The 17,663-nt window shown below is 32.4% G+C and overlaps 2 protein-coding genes across 3 annotated transcripts; one reads left to right on the forward strand and one right to left on the reverse strand.

Moving 5' to 3' along the window:
• The first annotated feature begins 4,325 nt into the window (after positions 1 to 4,325).
• On the forward strand, positions 4,326 to 12,352 carry LOC114196330 (protein HEAT INTOLERANT 4-like). The gene is made up of 14 exons (XM_028086942.1): positions 4,326 to 4,660; positions 4,846 to 4,884; positions 4,978 to 5,031; positions 5,131 to 5,194; positions 5,318 to 5,376; positions 8,650 to 8,774; positions 8,871 to 8,930; positions 10,094 to 10,152; positions 10,305 to 10,384; positions 10,515 to 10,553; positions 11,071 to 11,133; positions 11,218 to 11,265; positions 11,335 to 11,463; positions 11,979 to 12,352. Exons 1-14 carry the CDS (start codon positions 4,541 to 4,543, stop codon positions 12,024 to 12,026), a joined length of 987 nt encoding a protein of 328 aa, XP_027942743.1. The 5' UTR covers positions 4,326 to 4,540; the 3' UTR covers positions 12,027 to 12,352.
• A 1,685-nt stretch (positions 12,353 to 14,037) lies between these two features.
• Positions 14,038 to 17,663, reverse strand: LOC114195982 (protein CPR-5). Of its 2 annotated transcripts, none has more exons than XM_028086442.1 (6): positions 17,573 to 17,663; positions 17,165 to 17,440; positions 16,807 to 16,863; positions 16,251 to 16,286; positions 15,306 to 16,130; positions 14,038 to 14,780 (listed from the first exon to the last, which is right to left on the reverse strand). In XM_028086442.1, the coding sequence occupies exons 2-6, from the start codon at positions 17,420 to 17,422 to the stop codon at positions 14,247 to 14,249; spliced, it is 1,710 nt and encodes a 569-aa protein (XP_027942243.1). In that variant the 5' UTR covers positions 17,423 to 17,440; positions 17,573 to 17,663; the 3' UTR covers positions 14,038 to 14,246. The 2 variants fall into 2 exon arrangements, with proteins under 2 accessions (XP_027942243.1, XP_027942245.1); XM_028086444.1 differs by lacking the exon at positions 17,573 to 17,663 and adding an exon at positions 17,533 to 17,558.

Consider the following 17,663-nt stretch of genomic DNA (forward strand, 5'->3'; position numbering starts at 1 on the left):
AAAATAAAATTAACTTTAACATGAAAACTAAATAAAAAATAAAAAATAAAATGTGAAGATTGAGATGTAAATTACAATAAAATTAGATAATCGTGCGTGTATTTTACAAGAGAAATCAGTTAGTTTCCTTTATTTTATATTCTCATTCCCTAAAACAATGATTTCAAATTTTTGTAAAAGATGAATGTAAGTTATAATATATTTAATACACACTTTTATTTGCAAAAAATTAAGTTGAGTTCGTTAAAAGCTAAAAATAAAACTTATACTTGAAGTGAATTTTGAAATGAATACATTCCATATAAACTACTTTATTTAATCTACCTTGAGTACTAAATTAAAATCTAAACATATTTTTACTGTGAAAAAATTGTTCTAAAATGTTTAAATATTCATCCTCACTAAAATTTTACAAAATATCAACAAAAGTTTTCAAAGTAGCTAGAAGAAGTTTGAGTTTCGCTTTACAGAATTATTAACTGCTTCATCTCAACACTCGAGTGAAAATCATAGGAAGAGCCAATTCGACGTTGGTAAATAATCAAATCAATTTCACTTCTATAATATGATGAAGTTAAAGTAGACACATTAGTTGAAATAAAGTCAATTTTTAGATACTTACAAATATGTCCTAGCAGCATCCATTTCTCGGTCAAACTTGATTGAAAAGAGGCTACTTGAGAATGCTCTTCATTTGGTCCTAGTGATCTGAATCAATAAATGTTTTTCTCATATTAAGATGATCTTGTTCATCTATAGCATTAATATGAAGAAAAGGAGAGTAATAAAGTCTATATTAACCATTTTGCCAGAAAAAGAGACATGACCCTGTAACTTAAGAATAACACTGATCTACTCAATATAGCAAGCTTTGATTGCAATACTCAAAAATACAATAGCCACAACATCATTGTCTACTAACAGAGAGATTAAAGAGTGGCTATACACTTATGAAAGGTAGATAAATGCATACTGTTCCAGAGCATGCAATCCCATTTGTATACTTGATTAGTATGCCAGTAAACATAAGCATTGTCACTAAAACATGGTAGAGTTCAGTATAAATTTGAAGAAAATAAAGAATCAGAAGTCTTGATCAAGAAGTTGCAAAATAAAAATACCATAATTAAAAAGCTACACTTTTAAGAGAACCCTCAAAATCAAAAACTACATTTTCATTATCTGCAACACTTGAAAATATGAATAAAGAGCAAGCCAAAAAGTATATTAGATTTTTATCTGCTAAATTACTGATTACTTAATCCAAAGATAGCAAATATTGGTCATCTAATAGAGCAAACATTTAAGGAGTGTCAAACTTTCAATTCAAATTTCAAATATGAAGAGTAATGAGTTAATGTCGTGGATTTTCTTCTTTTGTTCAAAAGAAAAAAAAAGGTGCCAGCTTAAAAATCTGATCCATAACATATGCTATCACTTTGAGGTTTATAAGACGATTCCTATTCCCTAGTTGAAGCTCATCAACAAAGAAGCCAACAAAAAATGGGTGTTTCACCATTGGAGCCTTGCATTCAGAGACAACATTAACCTACAATTAAAATCACAGTTGCATTTAGAGACCACGTTAACCTACAATTAAAATCCACACTTGCATTACATTTATCCTACCCAAAAAGAATAATCAGACATAGTGGAACATAATAGAAGCAGAAAAAAAAATATCCCTTCTAGGAAGCATGCCAAGCAGGAAAATAATATTGTAGGATTCTAGCAAAACCCTTGACAACAATGGCACTCAAAATAACAGAAAAATGTCCCAAGATCAATTGTTATGGCACCCAACCTTCATATGCAATTCCTCCTTCTCCGACCCTTTCTATGAATCCTTTTGGTAAAGCTCTTCCATAGACTCAAATCCATTAGGAGGCTTATTGATGAAAGAAACAAAAAACTTGTTAGTTCCAAACCAAGCAACAATTCTTTTAACTGATTATGTGGTAACGAGCTTTCGCTTCGGTATGCACAGAAAGCAACAAAACCGTGTTTGAAACCCCCAAGCCATGTAACCCATTTTCCCTCCAATGTAGAGTTTGGTGGCTTAGTCAAAAGAGACACTGGAAGCAAAACAAACTTTTAGGAAAGAAAAATAAGACAATAAAAAAGTTAAAATTGGAATTTTTTTTTTCATATAACTTCTTTAAATTTTAATAGCTACAAAAAAAAACTCTCATTGAAAGCAATAAAAGATTAGTGTGATGAGAGTGCCTTGGTTTTGGGAATGACTATCTTGGTGTAATAGGTCCTTGGTGGCCTTCACCTAAAGCTCCATCGCAATCCACCACATCCATCACCAAGAGATATGTGGTACTGCTCGTAGGTTACACTATAATTAATGTGCACAATAAAACCCTTGGAATAAACAAGTGTTAGAGCACCAACAAAGGCCAAAGTGCATATCTTACCGATTATGGAACGAATTAAAAAAATAGTTTGCATAAAAAATCCCTAACACCTGTTTTGCAAGAAATCCCCAACTTTTGAAGAATGAATAAAAGATTAGTGGTCAAGAAAAATTAGATAGTACAGTCTCATATGGTGGAAATTAGATTAGGATTTCAAAAGCATCAAACCATTTTACATAAAAATCAAATCTTTAAAAACTAGGAAAATAATAAAAATCAAAGAGTTTAAAATTCAAACGTAACAAAAACAATGTTGGTTCTTCTACTTGAGACCCTCCTCTTCGACTTTTAAGAGCTCTTTGAACTTTTCTTCTTCTCTTTCTCAAACATTTTATGCATCTCAAAATGAAAATCATTAAGGCAAATCTAATAATAACTACATTTGTTGAAGAAAGAAATCAAATTTTTGAAATGATGAAAAGGCATATAGATTTCTGAATTGTGAAAAAGCATATTTGAGAGAAAAGTATATAGGAAAGAAGCGAGAAGAGGATGAGGTTTTCATGTATGTTGGATATGGTGTGCAATAGGGTTTGTGATAATAAATAATGTCACAATTAGAAAAAGATGAAGATTTTGCATTTGGAGAATGGGAGAGGTGTGTGTGCACAGAGAAATGCACATGATGAGAGAAATAAATGTAAGGCGTTGAAAATTTCAAAATTCAAATTTTGAAATTGTAAAAGTTTTATTTGTAGAGAAATAAATGTAAGGCGCTGAAAATTTCAAAATTCAAATTTTAAAATTGCAAAAGTTTTATTTGTAGAGAAAAGATAAAGATCTGGTTCTTGCCAAAAGCTTTATGCTTTAAGCTTGTTGAGGAAGACAAATACTTTGGTAGAAGACCACGTGTAAGAAGGATCTTTTACCGGATGTTGCATTGAGAGGTGAGGAGGAAAATGAGTGCTGCGTGTCATAAAATAAGAGTGAGTAGAAATTTCTACTTATAGTTAAATACTTGTGTTTTGATTTTTGTTGTTGTTTGAGGTGAATTTTTTTGCCTTTTATGATGGTTTCAATTGTAATATGTATAGATTCAAAAAATAATGTAAACATGGTCAAATAAAAAAATAAAGTTACAAAGGATGAATTAAGTTCAAGTGTGTAAAATTAAATAAATGAATGAACAACAAAGTTTAGTTTAAATATATGATTACAAGAACATGAATGAGACATAAAAGATTGAAATTGAAGAAATGTAAAAAATATAAATGACTTGTAGAGAGAAACAAGAGATAAAAAAAACATGATTTATTCTTATTTATAATTTTTTTCACCTTTACACCTTAGATGAATATATATATATATATATATATATATATATATATATATATATATATATATATATTCTCTGATAGAATATGAAGTGCACTTATACAAATTATGTCTTGAATTGTTTTTCTTAAATAAGTTTGTTTCCTAAGAAAAAATATATATAATTTAATATATAGCTAAATTTTTAATATATATCTGAATTTTAATGTTCTTTTTTAAATCTCGGTATTCAAACTAAATTTATAATAATATATGAAGAATTTTTTTTTTCTGTTCATATTTTATAATATTAGTTTTACCCTTAATTATTTTAAAAATAATTTATTTTTAATTATTATTCTAAAACATCTTTTACTTTAAATTATTATTTTAATTTTTTTTTTACATATCTTACTTTTTAATTTTATATTTAATAACTATTTTAAAAATTAATTATATATTTATTAATGATGTTAACTATTTTTTTTTGAAAATAAAAAAATCAAATATGTATATGTTCGCTGATTGTTACTAATGAATGTTATTTTTAATTTGCACTCGGACACGTGCAATCTATTATATTATTATTTATTTATTATTTATAAAAACAGGTTTGAGTTGTGACTGGGAAATTTGAAAAGTATTTGTCACCTACCGATCCCCGCCTCTTGTAGAGTTCGCGTTTTTGTCTCATTCAAATTTATACCCTCTCTCCCTCCTCCTTCAGCTATCGGTATCACTCACCTCAATTGTTCACAAATCAACCTAAACTAAATTATCACTCACACAAATTTGCTATTCCTCTTTCCCTTTTTAAATCCAATCGATCCACCTCTCTCTTTCTCTCTCTCTCTGAATTGACAATGAGCAAAGGAACTAAGAGGAACGCGAAACAGACTGAAGAGCCCAAGCAACGCAAGAAGCGATCCCCTAAAATTAAGCCTCCCAAGCAAGACGAGTACTTCGAAGACAAGCGCAATTTAGTACTGCTACATCCTAATATTTCAATTTATACTTTTTCTTTTTTAAGTTGATTATGTGTCTTTGTCGAGGGTTTGAACTGTAGCTTATGGTTCTAGATCCAATTTAGTGGTGGTGATATTTGTTTCAGACTGTAAAATTGTTCGGCTAATGATTTTTGCATTTTGGTAATAAATATTTGTTGTAGGAGGACTTGTGGAGGGAAACGTTCCCTGTAGGAACAGAGGTTTGTTTGTTTATTTCCTAGATCTTCTTCTCTCACAACATCATTTCTGTCACGTTTTTTTTCCTCTTCTGAATGCCTCTTATGTGATGCCAGTGGGATCAATTGGATTCCGTGTATCAATACAAGTGGAATTTCTCTAACCTGGAAGTGAGTATTGTTGTGAACCTAAACTTTCGCTTTAGATTATGGTGAATTTACTTAAGCTTTTGAGATTAAATATTTAATTTGGTCAAAAATTGAGTTCAGAATGCATTTGAAGAGGGTGGTGTGCTGCATGGAAAAAGGGTGTATCTCTTTGGCTGCACCGAGCGTAAGTAGCATGCAAACTTTAGTGTTTTGTTATTTTGCTAGGGCACCGCTTGAGCTTGATTTGTTGCCAATTTCCTTTTATTTGCTGTTTCATCTTACTGATTATCGTTCTTGATGTTTCCAGCTCAACTTGTGTGGTTCAAAGATGAAAGCAAAGTTGTCTGCATACCTGTTGTTGTAGCTGTAAGTTGTCAAACTTGGTTCTGTTATCTGTTGGCTAAATTGATTGGGGCTTAATTTTTTTTTTTGTTTGGACGAAAATTAGATTGTGAAAATCAGGAATAGTCATTTGTGTCTAAACCGTGTTGTTCCTTATGCAATGTAGGAAGTTTTATATTAGTCTTGCTGTATTTTTATTTTGTATCTTTATAAATAAATAAATATAATGTATCTCATAAATAATGTCTCACAAATTATTCCTAAAATTGAGATGTGGTACCAGTGCTCCTGTTCTTTAGGAGCCTCTAATCTCAACCCTAAGGTTCAACCTTCATTGCTACGAGACAACCTAACTGTAAGGTGCAGCTTACACTGCTGTGGGACTCAGATCGTCATTGCTGCCTTCGTTGTTGCGTGATTCTCATCTTCTCGTCGTGCCTTGACCGCACCTACTTGTGATGTTTGAATCGTTAACAACCCTTCCCTGGAAGTCAGAGACAACAAGTCTCAAAATGTTGGAGAATTGCGAAATTTTCATTCTGCTTATCGGTTAAATGGAAAGAATTAAATGGTCGGAACTCATTAAGATCATCTTGAAAGGAAAAGGAAAGGTTGGTCCTTGAAAAGGAGAAAGTCGTAGGGCTTGAAGTAAAGAAAGCAATAGAGAGCCGATGCTGAAAACTCCAACTAACAAGAGTTCAACAATGGTGATCGAAGAGGAACAACCATGGTTACTAATTACAGGAAAAGGTGGATTTCCCAATAAAGAAAAAAGGAATGAAGGGATTTGGTGTATCTACTACAATAAACCGCACCACACAAGAGAGAACTGCTAGAAAATTACACGTAAAACCCCTAAGCCGAGAGTGAGGGTGAAAAGGAGGAAAGAATATGTCCAATTGAATCATGAGGAGATAGAAAGGGTAAGATATCTCCTCAGTAAATAGGAGAAGCCCACGTAGACGTGGTCCTTAACATTTTGTGGCAAGTTTCCTAGTTCTCTTGGATTTCATATTTCTTATACACCCTTTTGACCATTATTTGATGGTGGATTCTGAAGCCAATGACCATGACATCACTCCCTACATACTTCACATATTCTCCATTCTTCATAGATGATTATACACGAGTGACTTGGATTTTCTTATTGAAACAAAATGTGTTTAGCTTTGTTTTCTTACGATTTGTCTAATGATTAAAATCAATTTGGGATTATTATAACATAATTAAGTCTTAAATCTGATAATGCAAAAGACTATTTTAATTTTGTGATCTATCTTTATGTCAAAAGGAAAGGATAATTCATGAATCTTCATGTGTTCACAAACCCAAACAAAATGGAATTGTAAAAAGAAAGAATGGGAACTTAGCTGACCAAACTAAAGGTCTTCTTTTTCGAAACAATATTCCAAAAATTTTTGAACGGAAGCTATACTTATTGCTACCTAAGAAATAGGTTATCTTCTAAAACCTTAGCCTCTAGAGAGTCTCATGAAAATCTTCTCCTCATTTTACCCACATTTAGCAATAAACTCCAACCTAGAATATTTGGTTGTATCCTTTGTACAAGTTTTCAAAGTAATGCAAGGGGGAAATATGATATTGTGGAAGTGTGTATTTGGAGGTACTCAATCACAAAAAAGGATATGAATTTTTCACCTCATAAAACAAATTGTCCCCGTTGAAACTAGCTTCTAAATGGGCTAACATGATTGATGAGAGGAAAGATTCTAATACTGAATAGGATGATGAGCCAATTCAGACCATAAGGAAACCTGGTCGGAGTAGAGCAAAGAAAATTAATACTAAATCATTCAAAACAAGGATTTCTAGAAAATGAGTTTTAAAGGCCTTTTTTGGAATGTGAGAAGTTTGGCTAATGTTCAATTTATCAATTTGCTGAGGAATTTTCCTTTTTCATGGTATATGGAGTTCAAAGTATCATGGGCTTATTATTAACCATCCACGTTTTTACTTTGTTTATGTAATAGGTATTTTTTTGCCTATGTGTGTGATGTAATTTTATCATGAGTTTAGTATGGCCTCCCCATGTTCTTCTTTTCTGTTTTTTTTTTCTTTCTTAATAAAATCTTCATGTAATGGCAGTGATGCCTAGCATGAGCCTATTTAGAGATGTCACCTTCAAACGAACAAGAAAACCACTTCAAGCAACCAAATCTTCTGGGAGAGAAAGTAAGAAAGGAAGACGAGTTGTTGCTCTTACTTCCAAGTTTTGAACCAGAAATTGGAACAAACATTAGCACTAGCATAGTTGTCCTTGAAGATGTAAAAGAAATTGGAACCAACACCTGCAGAATTAGCTTCAACAATAGAACTTGCACCTGATGATAGGAAATTTGGGAACAATCTAGAATTCAAGAAGAGAAAAGGTCATTCTAGGATCTTTCTATTCCTAAGAATCCAACCCAATATTATTACCATTGTGTTTGTTTCAAACAATGAAAACATAAAGAGAAGTCCGAAAAACAAAACCTTAAAACAAACAATGAGACATGTTTCTTTAACTTTTCTTGAAGAAAGTTACACATGGTCAATTATGTCATAAATATTTTAATAAATTTTATGCTGGAAAATAAGGTGGAATGAACCTAAGGTTAACCTGGTACGACATTATAGAATTATAGAACAAAACATATCAAGGTGAATAGTCACTTTATCAAACAAAAAAGTTAGACAATGACTTAATTTGCATTCTATATGTGTCCACTTAGAGTCAACTTGCATATATACTTATAAAGGGGCTGAAATGCAATAGCTTTGAAAGAATTATATCCAAATTGGGATTGACAAACATTTATTTCACCAATTTGAGGGGAGTGTTAAAACTATGATCGTTCCTGATGCATTTTAGGAAGTTTTATATTAGCCTTGCTGTAATTTTAGTTAATACTAGGGTTGGATATATAAAAACAATCCCATAGTCACAAGGATTTGTTCCTAGAACAAGCTTTCTCTATTTCCCAAAATTGTCAACAGACTCCTATACATAAATCTAATGTATCAGTTGAAATGAATCAACAGTATCTATAAACTAATATCTCACAGATTATTCCTATACTTAAGAATTTGTGTTTTCCAGCAGTGAATGTGTTGTGCGTCACTCCTTGTGGGGCATGGCCCTGAGCATATACATATGGTTGGAAATTCCATTTTACAGACTTTGAGGCGTAAATGTTGTTGGAATCAGTTTTATGAGATTTATATCGATTTTGACTATTGTATTTTTTTTTTCAATTTTATTTAAATGTAAGATATTTCACTTCCTTTTGAATTCAGGTAGTTTCACCTTTCCCACCATCAGATAAAATCGGGATTAACTCCGTTCAGAGAGAATCTGAAGAAATAATACCCATGACACAAATGAAAATGGACTGGGTTCCATATATCCCCCTGGAGGACCGGTATTTTTCTAAATTTTTGCAATTTTGGAGGTTTCGTTTACATATTACTTCATAATCATCTCTGAATATCAATATAATTTTGTTGTCTTACAACAGAGCAAGCCAAGTTGACAGATTAAAATCTCAAATATTTATCTTAAGTTGCACCCAGAGAAGGTATGACGCTCTCTGTCCTTTCCTTCAGTCTGTATCAATATCCTGTTTCAGTTCAGTCTTTTTTTACTTTTCAAGATCAGTAATGCACTATTATTAAAGATGTTTGATTTGTTAAAAGTTCCAATTTAATAGATTTACTTTGAGAAGTTATGTTTCTTATAAGAAACATTGCCTCTTGCAACTTTATATGTTTGAGTATCTGAATCCCCTGCCACCTTTTTTCCTTTGTTTTTGTTGTCTCTGTACTTGTTTGTTAGTTTCTATTGCTTTCCATTTTGAAGGTAAATTTGGTTACCTAGAACTAATCATTTTATTTCTGTTTGATTTTGCATCCATTATATTATTTTTTAACTTTATGTAATTCCTTGGTGCTTTCTTAAGTGATTGATGTAGAGTTAAGCCCGCTCTTTATGTCAAGAAGAGTACCCCCACCTCAAACTGGAGTCTTGTGTCTCATTTGATAATGAACTTCTACTTATGTGTCAATCCCGCTGAATTGGAAAAGGTGGTCCTTCCTCATTTTCCTCATTGGAGGAGATACTACTCTTTAAAGCCAGGCCTTTAAAACAAGGGTCGTGCTTCTGATTAAAGTAGTAGTTGTGTGTCTTAAACAGTAAACATGGAAAGCATGCTCTCTCACTGGTGCAACTGTGCTTGTATTTGTTGGATTGAACACTACCACTAAACTAAAAGTTATAACTGATAGTCAGGACACAACTCTTTTTACTTAAGTATAGCAGTCTAAACACCATAATTCAATTATGACTCAGCTTACTTGACTTGCGTTACGTGACAATTGCTGTCATTTGCAATAGTGTTGTGTGACAAAACATTATTCAAAAGTCTGTTCTTGATATGATAGGTTCTGTTGCCAAGTTTTTCGGACTTTATATAATTATTCTAGATTCAGCTATATGCATGTAAATATTATAAAATAAATAAATGAGTATGCGATTTCAGTTGAATGGACACAAAGTAAAGTTAGTTGGGAAAACTGAAAGTCCAGTGCTTTAATATTTTGTGCCATTTTCACTGCTCTATATCTATGTGCAAGTTGTCCTCTATTGTAGCAACTAGCTGCTAGTTGAAACTTTAGATCAATAAGTGTAGCATGTTTGCTCATGACTGGCTTTTGTCTTGTGATATGGATCTTTGTGATACAGGGCTGCATTGAAACATCTGAAGTTGGATCGTGTGAAGAAATACGAGTACTGCTTGCCTTGTGAGTTTCTAACTCTAGAATAAAATTTGTCACATATGTATACTAGGTGTAACTTGTATACAATAGTTAGTGGACGGAACATATAGATAGTTATATCTTTTTACGGTTATGATTTGATTTGTTATATCCTTTATTTGTTATTTATGCAACAGATTTCTACCAGCCGTTTAAGGAAGATGAACTTGAACAAAGCACTGAAGTTCAAATAATGTTTCCAGTAGAGCCAAAGCCGGTAATTATGAGTGAGATAATTTCTGCAAATACATGTTTATTGACATGTTTACATGAGTGAGGCAGGTTAATATTATATACTGAGTTTTCTACCTGTTTACTTATCTACCACTTTTCTTCTTTTCTTGCAGGTTTTCTGTGAATTTGATTGGGAATTAGACGAGCTTGAGGTATTGAATTATCTATCTGATGTTTGTTGTTTAGGATAAACTTAAGTACTTTTTAATCAATCTAAAATTTAAAATCACTACTTTTAATCTATAATATTGTGGGTCTATTTGTTTAAATTTTTTTAGAAATTGTTATTTTTATTAAATAAAATAATCACTTATTAGGATTTTTAACATGTTTGGATAAACTTAGTTAGAAAAAAAAGAAGCAGAAAAGAAAAAAGACCCGTATGGTAGAATAGATAGAAGTCACTTTGAATTACAAAGGTACTTTTCTCTTTGCGTAAACAAACACATGAAATTTTCTTATCTAAGAATCACTTAAAATAAATTACGTCAGAAATCACTTACTTTTTCATATAGCGTCATATAGATCCTGTATGACAGTAATTGATATTTTATGTGTCGAGAAAAATGTTAAGTGATTGACACATACTTACTAGTACTGTGATATAATGAATATAATAGATAATAATTGACAAAGTTCTAATTCATAAATTTGTTCTATATTTCACAGGAGTTCACAGATAAGCTTATAGAGGAGGAGGAGTTATCGGAAGATCAAAAAGATACTTTTAAGGTATTGAGTAATGGGAAATCATGAAGCGATTCAAGTTTCCAATTCTTTCAAGTAGCAGTTTGACTGATCATTTTATTGTTTCAGGAATTTGTCAAAGAAAAAGTACGCGAAGCAAAGAAAGCTAACAGAGAGGTACTTTTACTTTTGGTTCTGCCCATAGTGTGTTGTTTTATACATTTTTACCTATTATGTCTCCTGTAGGCCAGTGAGTCTCGAAGAAAAGCCATTGCAGAAATGAGTGAAGAAACTAAAGCTGCATTTGAGACTATGAGATTTTGTAAGTTTTACCCCATGCAAAGTCCAGATGCACCTGATGTATCAAATGTTAAGGTAAGCGCTTGCGCATTCTAACGCATATTTTTGGAGTTCCAATTCTTATGTTAACATCTTAGTACAACATTAAGCATCAATTACTTCCCTTAAAAATGGAAATGCTTCCGTAAATTATCCAACACTACTTGTAACGAACGTCGTGGAAGATTTGAAATGCAATTTTAGTTCTCACACACACTTGCATGTGTCTACAGCACATATAATATAAATTTGACAGGGAAGGGCCCAAGCTGCCAAAGAACATTGATTGAAAGAAGTGTTTGATTTTTCTTTCATCTTTGGTTGGAAATATGCTGTGCTTGTTGTATGAATGCAACTAGCTGGTCCCAATCAGATGTGGAAAATCGTAAAATTGTTAAGCCACTCTATTTCTGTCGTGTTCTTACTAATTAAAACAGTATTCATTTAGAAGGATTTGCCCGATATTATAGCTAGTTGATTAATCGATGCATTCACAATACATTTTTCATGTATGTCTAATGTATCGTGTACATACCATTCTGTGCTGGCAGTCTCCATTTATAAACAGGTATTACGGAAAGGCTCATGAGGTTCTGTAACTGGATTCAAGACGATGACAAGTTCATTTGCAGGCTTGTTGCCAACAGATATCTAGTCATCTTTGACGATCAAGGGGCAACCACTTGGTGCCTCGTCAGAAGTGTAGCTGCATGAAGGAATATATTGGACGAGTTTCTGATTTTCAATTTGTGGAGAATTACATGTATTCAGGAGCTTCAATTTTTTGGCTCTTGCTTTGGTTTCGACTTTCGGATTCTTTAACCATTGATGAGTTGTATGGCTTTGATTAGAAGTTAAATGAAAATAAATTACTTGTTATTTTAACATCGAAGGATGATTTGTTGAAAGGACAAATTTTGTGGAATTCCGTGAATTCTGTTGAGGTTATTATGTGTTATGTTACCACCATCAAGGAAAGTTCCGAAGGCTTTGAATGAGAGGTTGAGAGTGGAAGGTGATCTTAACTGTTTGTAAATTTGGAGGTTGGTAATGGTTTACAGAGAAATTGTTGTAATAGGACTGGACAGTGCAAATCAGAGACACGACCATGACCATGAGTACTAAATTATAATTTGAGCTTTATTACTAACCAATTGAACATGTTTCTCAATTCGTACAATTTGCTTCATTTCTGGCATACATTAAATTGCTAAAAATGATATGTACTAAATGGTGATTATCAACTTTATTTACTAACCAACTGAACGGGCTCTTTCTCTTTGAAAGTGTGCATTTATAATGTTTCCTAAAGAATTTGTAAATTCTTAGGTTAAACTATCTAAAGTTAAATTAATGCATTTTTTAAATTATATATTGAAACTAAAGTATAAAAAAGAAAAGAAAAATCGTGCTTAAGCTTGAAAATGAACTCTAGCCACGGGATTCAAACTAAATACTGGTTCTACTTTCAATCCCCATTCTTTACGTTTTGTTTTATAATTTTTTGAAAAATATTATTTAGAAAATAATATATTTTTAATTTGTAAAGTTCTAGAATTTATCCGTAAAAATTCAGATTATATTAAGTACATGTTCATTTTCAATTTTTTACAGAACATTTTTTAAAAAATATAAATACATGAAAACTAGAACCAACATCTTTTAGAATATTAAACTCAGTGAAACTCAAGGTTAACAACAACCTAAATCAACTCAAGTTCGCTTAGACTCGATTCCATAGTTGACTTGTAATACAAACTAATTAAATTTAACTTAGAGTTAAAATTTTAGTTTACTACATACCAAAACTCAACTTTTTATCAATCACATTTAAACCTGTTCCAAGTTAATAGTCTAGCATCATACTAACCTTAAAGCATAAAAAACTACAATTTCTAAAACAGTTTCATATTCTTTACTATTTATTGAAATTTATTAAAATTTACATTTCTTTTATGTCTCACTTTATATATTACGATTTGCTCTCAATTTTACAGATTTCTATAAATTTTTACCATATTTTGAATACATTATGCCCCTGTTCATTTTAATGCTTGCATTTTCTCTAATAAAAACACAATAGTTTTGTATTAAAATAGAGTGACTTCCCCTGCCGTCTCATCCCTAGGTTTGTTAAAAGAGTTCCTCATTTCTTCAAAACTATACTCTCAATCTACCTAAAAACATTGAGATGATGTTCCAATATATACAAGTCCCAAGCAAGATTTTATTGTAATAAATAAAATTGAACAAAAATTGAGCAATTATTGGGAGATTATATTCCAAAAATTGAGCAATATAATCTACAATCTATAACATGATTCCAAATTACATAATTAGAACCAATATTTTAAACTGGGTAATCCAGAAAAGTTACATAAATATAAAATATAGTTATAGATTATATAATTCAAATCAAATCCAGATATTTTCCAGATTATAAATTGCAAAATGTATTTCTAAATTAATTATTAAGTGTTGTTATATGAAATATGTTGGTCACATCTTATATTACGAGAGGGAAGATAAGAAATTATGGGATAAAAGAAGGAAAACACTCCTTCAAATGAAAAAGACATCTAATATTCAAATTTCTCCCACTGAAAAATATTCCCAATCTAAATTCCAAGAAATTTGACTCCAACCATGAAATTATAAAATGTAACATTCTGTTTACAACTTTAAAATAATTGTTACAAAAAAATGATAATTAACTGTCATACATTTACATCATTCTACATAAATTTATACCTCCAAAAAATTACATCTCCCTCAGTAAGAACTCATGAACAGTCTTAAATCCACGACCAAACAGTGCTTTACCATTCCGATCCGTTAAAATCTGACCCCTTCAATGTAAAATGGTCTTTCCATTGACCTAGGGTAGCAAATGGCATGAGACCACAGAACAGTGGTAGAAACACTAGCAAGATGGTATAGAAGAGAACTCTGCGAATCCAATACTGAAAAATTGTTTTTTTATGCGTTGTTTGCCATGCAGTGACTGGTCCATGAAGGATTTGGAACAATGCAGGGGTCCAGCATAGGGAAAAGAAATGAAGCAAGCATAGGATCTCCCAGTATAAGAGCCACACATTACCACTACCACCTAGTGTCTCCACACACAGCTTGCCACAATAGCCACAACCAATTCCCAACATTAAAAGGATGAAAGTAACAGGCATAGTCTGTGATGATGATGTTGTTGATCGCTGCAAGAGCAAATATGCAACTGCAAAAATCATCAAGACACCAAACACCATTCGGCTCATAACTTGAACCTGGCACCACAAAATATGAAACTTTGAATTGAATGAGGTCACTGACTTGGGAGTCCACCAGTAGGAAGATTCCTAAAATGGAAAGAAAAAACATCATTAATACCTTTCAATTGGGCCAAGGCAATCCTGGAGTAATATGCATATGAAATCACTGAAGTACAGTGAGAAAAACATCTTACTATACATGGTGTGCATCTTATCTTAAATTAGAGTACAGACAAAGGAAAGACGATGCGTGGATCTTTGATCATGCATGACAAAGACTTACTTTTAAGAAAAACATGGAAATCTTAACAAAGATCAGTTTTTTCACTGAATAAAATTTCAGCAATATGCTCACTGTTAGTTATTTTTCACCGAACACTTTTTGAACAGGGCTACAGTGACTAAAAATACTACTAATGTAGCTACTACAAACAACAGAAAAACAATCTGCAGCATCCAAAAAAAGGTTCCTGATAAGAATCATAGAACCAAAGACACAAGGCAAAAACTCTGATTAAGTTTTTCTGCAAAACCAGAGCATGATGCAGTAGCCTCAATATTTCACGTGCACCAAAAACATGTAACCAGCGAAAAACAAAAGATTACACTTGCCTGGGTTGACGGTGTACATGATTCAGTAGCTTCAGCAATCCGTTCATAGGAATAGACATAAGCACCATAGAATAGTGAGGATGACATAATGAGCAAACCAGTGATAAGACAGTCTATGCACTTCTTTTTGAGTTCACCATGCCTGGTATCTTCTAACTCGGTCTTAAACTTTTCAGCCTTGAAAGATGCCTTTGATTCTCCCATGGCTAATTTCGATCTGCTTAGACTATTCAAATCACGGTTGAGAGCCAATTCATCCTTTTTCATGTTCAATTCTTCCATTTTAAGGCCAATTTCAAGTGCCTTGAGGTCATTAGAACGACACTGCTCTGTGACAGACTTCTCAAAAATACTAACCATAGGATTATTTACAGATCCAAAAGATATTTGAGAAAAAGAAACCATTTGGTTTGATTGTCCATACAATGCGAGATCCCGACTAACTGAATCCATAAGAATTTTATCTCTGCTGCCCTCTTCAGGAGAATCATGAAAGTTATCCCTTCCCCTGTCATCTTCAGGATAATCACGACTGACTGAGTCAGTATGAAAGTTATCCCTGACCTCTTCAACAAGATCACGACTTATTGATGGATGGATTTCAGTATCATATGGTCTTGAAGGACCACTCTCTCTAAAAGTATCACCTGAGCATTCTCCTTTGTCAAGAGTCAATCTAGAACTCAGAATTTCCATCTTCATATTATTCAATTTATTTCCTTCATTGCACTTGGATGATTCATAAACTGATTGCAGAGTAGTTAATGTGCTACTAAAAGATTGCTCAAAGTTCCTTGTCAAACCATCTAGCTTATCTCCAAAAACCTGAAACCGAGTAGGAAAATGTCAAATCAAGAGCTGCTTAATGCTGTTGATATGAACGGCTGTAGAAACAACATAGTAAAACTGCAATTGAATGATGAATCACCAATTGATCTGGCTTACACTGGCAAGAGATTCCTTGATAGCTGATGTACACATCTGCATGCAGGATAGCATTTGTAAATTTTTCAATCATCAAAACAAGCATAACAAATATCTCCATGAGTCATTTCATAAAATGTTTTGCGTATAAATGGTACACACATTGGCATCAAATAGGAAAAATTACACTTCCTCCTACTGAAGTTCCATCAAATCTCCCAAATACCCATTTCATTTCTACTTACACTAACCTCCTTCAATTATTTGAAAAATTTTACATTGATGTCCTTGCACATTATACTCACAAGCACAGTACCCCTTCCTCTTTACCCTTACACCATTGTAATTTAATTAATTGTAAGAACATGTGATTGTACATTAAATGAATACCCCAACATACTAATTGTTCGAAAAGAAAGTATTAGACAGTATCAACCTGTAGATGAAGTTATTGTTATCAATAAAAATGAAGAGAGTCATGTGCAAAGTACGATCTAAAAAATCTAAAAAGGAGTTAGTGTGATATGCTTTATCAAATATTATTCAAGTTTGCTTCTAAAACAGGGAAGAAAATTACCATTGAAAGATGACTTGGAGATGTACTCTCAGCAGCTACATCTTTTCTATACAACACCTTCAAAATTAATAATAAATTAAAAAAGTTTCTCATACACAATATCAAGCAATAATATTAACAGATCAAAGCAATAATTAACCGAAAAACTTAAAAACACTAACTCATTAACCCTCACCTATGGTTAAATGAGTCAATGCTCATACAAGACACGAGTCATCAGTTTCGAATGAAAAAATCATATAATTAAAACCAATGTTGAGTAATGATAACCAAAATTAGAACCAAGAAAACTTCAAGAAGCAAACTTTAAAAGGAACAAAGAAAACTTCAAGAAACAAACTTTAAGATGAGCCTTTACCTGAGCCATAACTGCTGCAAATGACATTCCAAGAGGAAGGCCAATAGTGTCCACATTATTAGCCCTATGACGTCGAACAACCACGCTAGGGTTCCGTCTCTTGAATGATACCTTCTTACCTTTACCTTTTCTTTTCCGTGAAGAATTGGAGGAGGTTTCAGACATGTCTGAACTTTGCATTCCATTGTTCATCGAAATTTGACTCTGAAATTGGTTGATTGTTGTTGGTTCAGAGGAACAATTCTCAATCTCAGCCATGAGGGGTCCTCGTCTTTCCTAACAAATCCAGTGAAAGACCACACATTCATGAAATTTAGTATGATAAAAACCACAAAATTCCTCAAATTTTGAAGTGTAAAATATTGTACTGCAATGATTAGGGCGCTAGAGAGTGATTCTTTCTCTCACTTTTGGAATATTATGAAACTTTGCCGCCTTCCTTCCCTTATTCTCTTTCAGATCCAGCCCATGTGGCAAAAATAATTTTTACTATCTACAC

Source organism: Vigna unguiculata, chromosome 9 (assembly GCF_004118075.2).
Source record: "Vigna unguiculata cultivar IT97K-499-35 chromosome 9, ASM411807v1, whole genome shotgun sequence".
Classification (NCBI taxonomy): domain Eukaryota; kingdom Viridiplantae; phylum Streptophyta; class Magnoliopsida; order Fabales; family Fabaceae; genus Vigna; species Vigna unguiculata.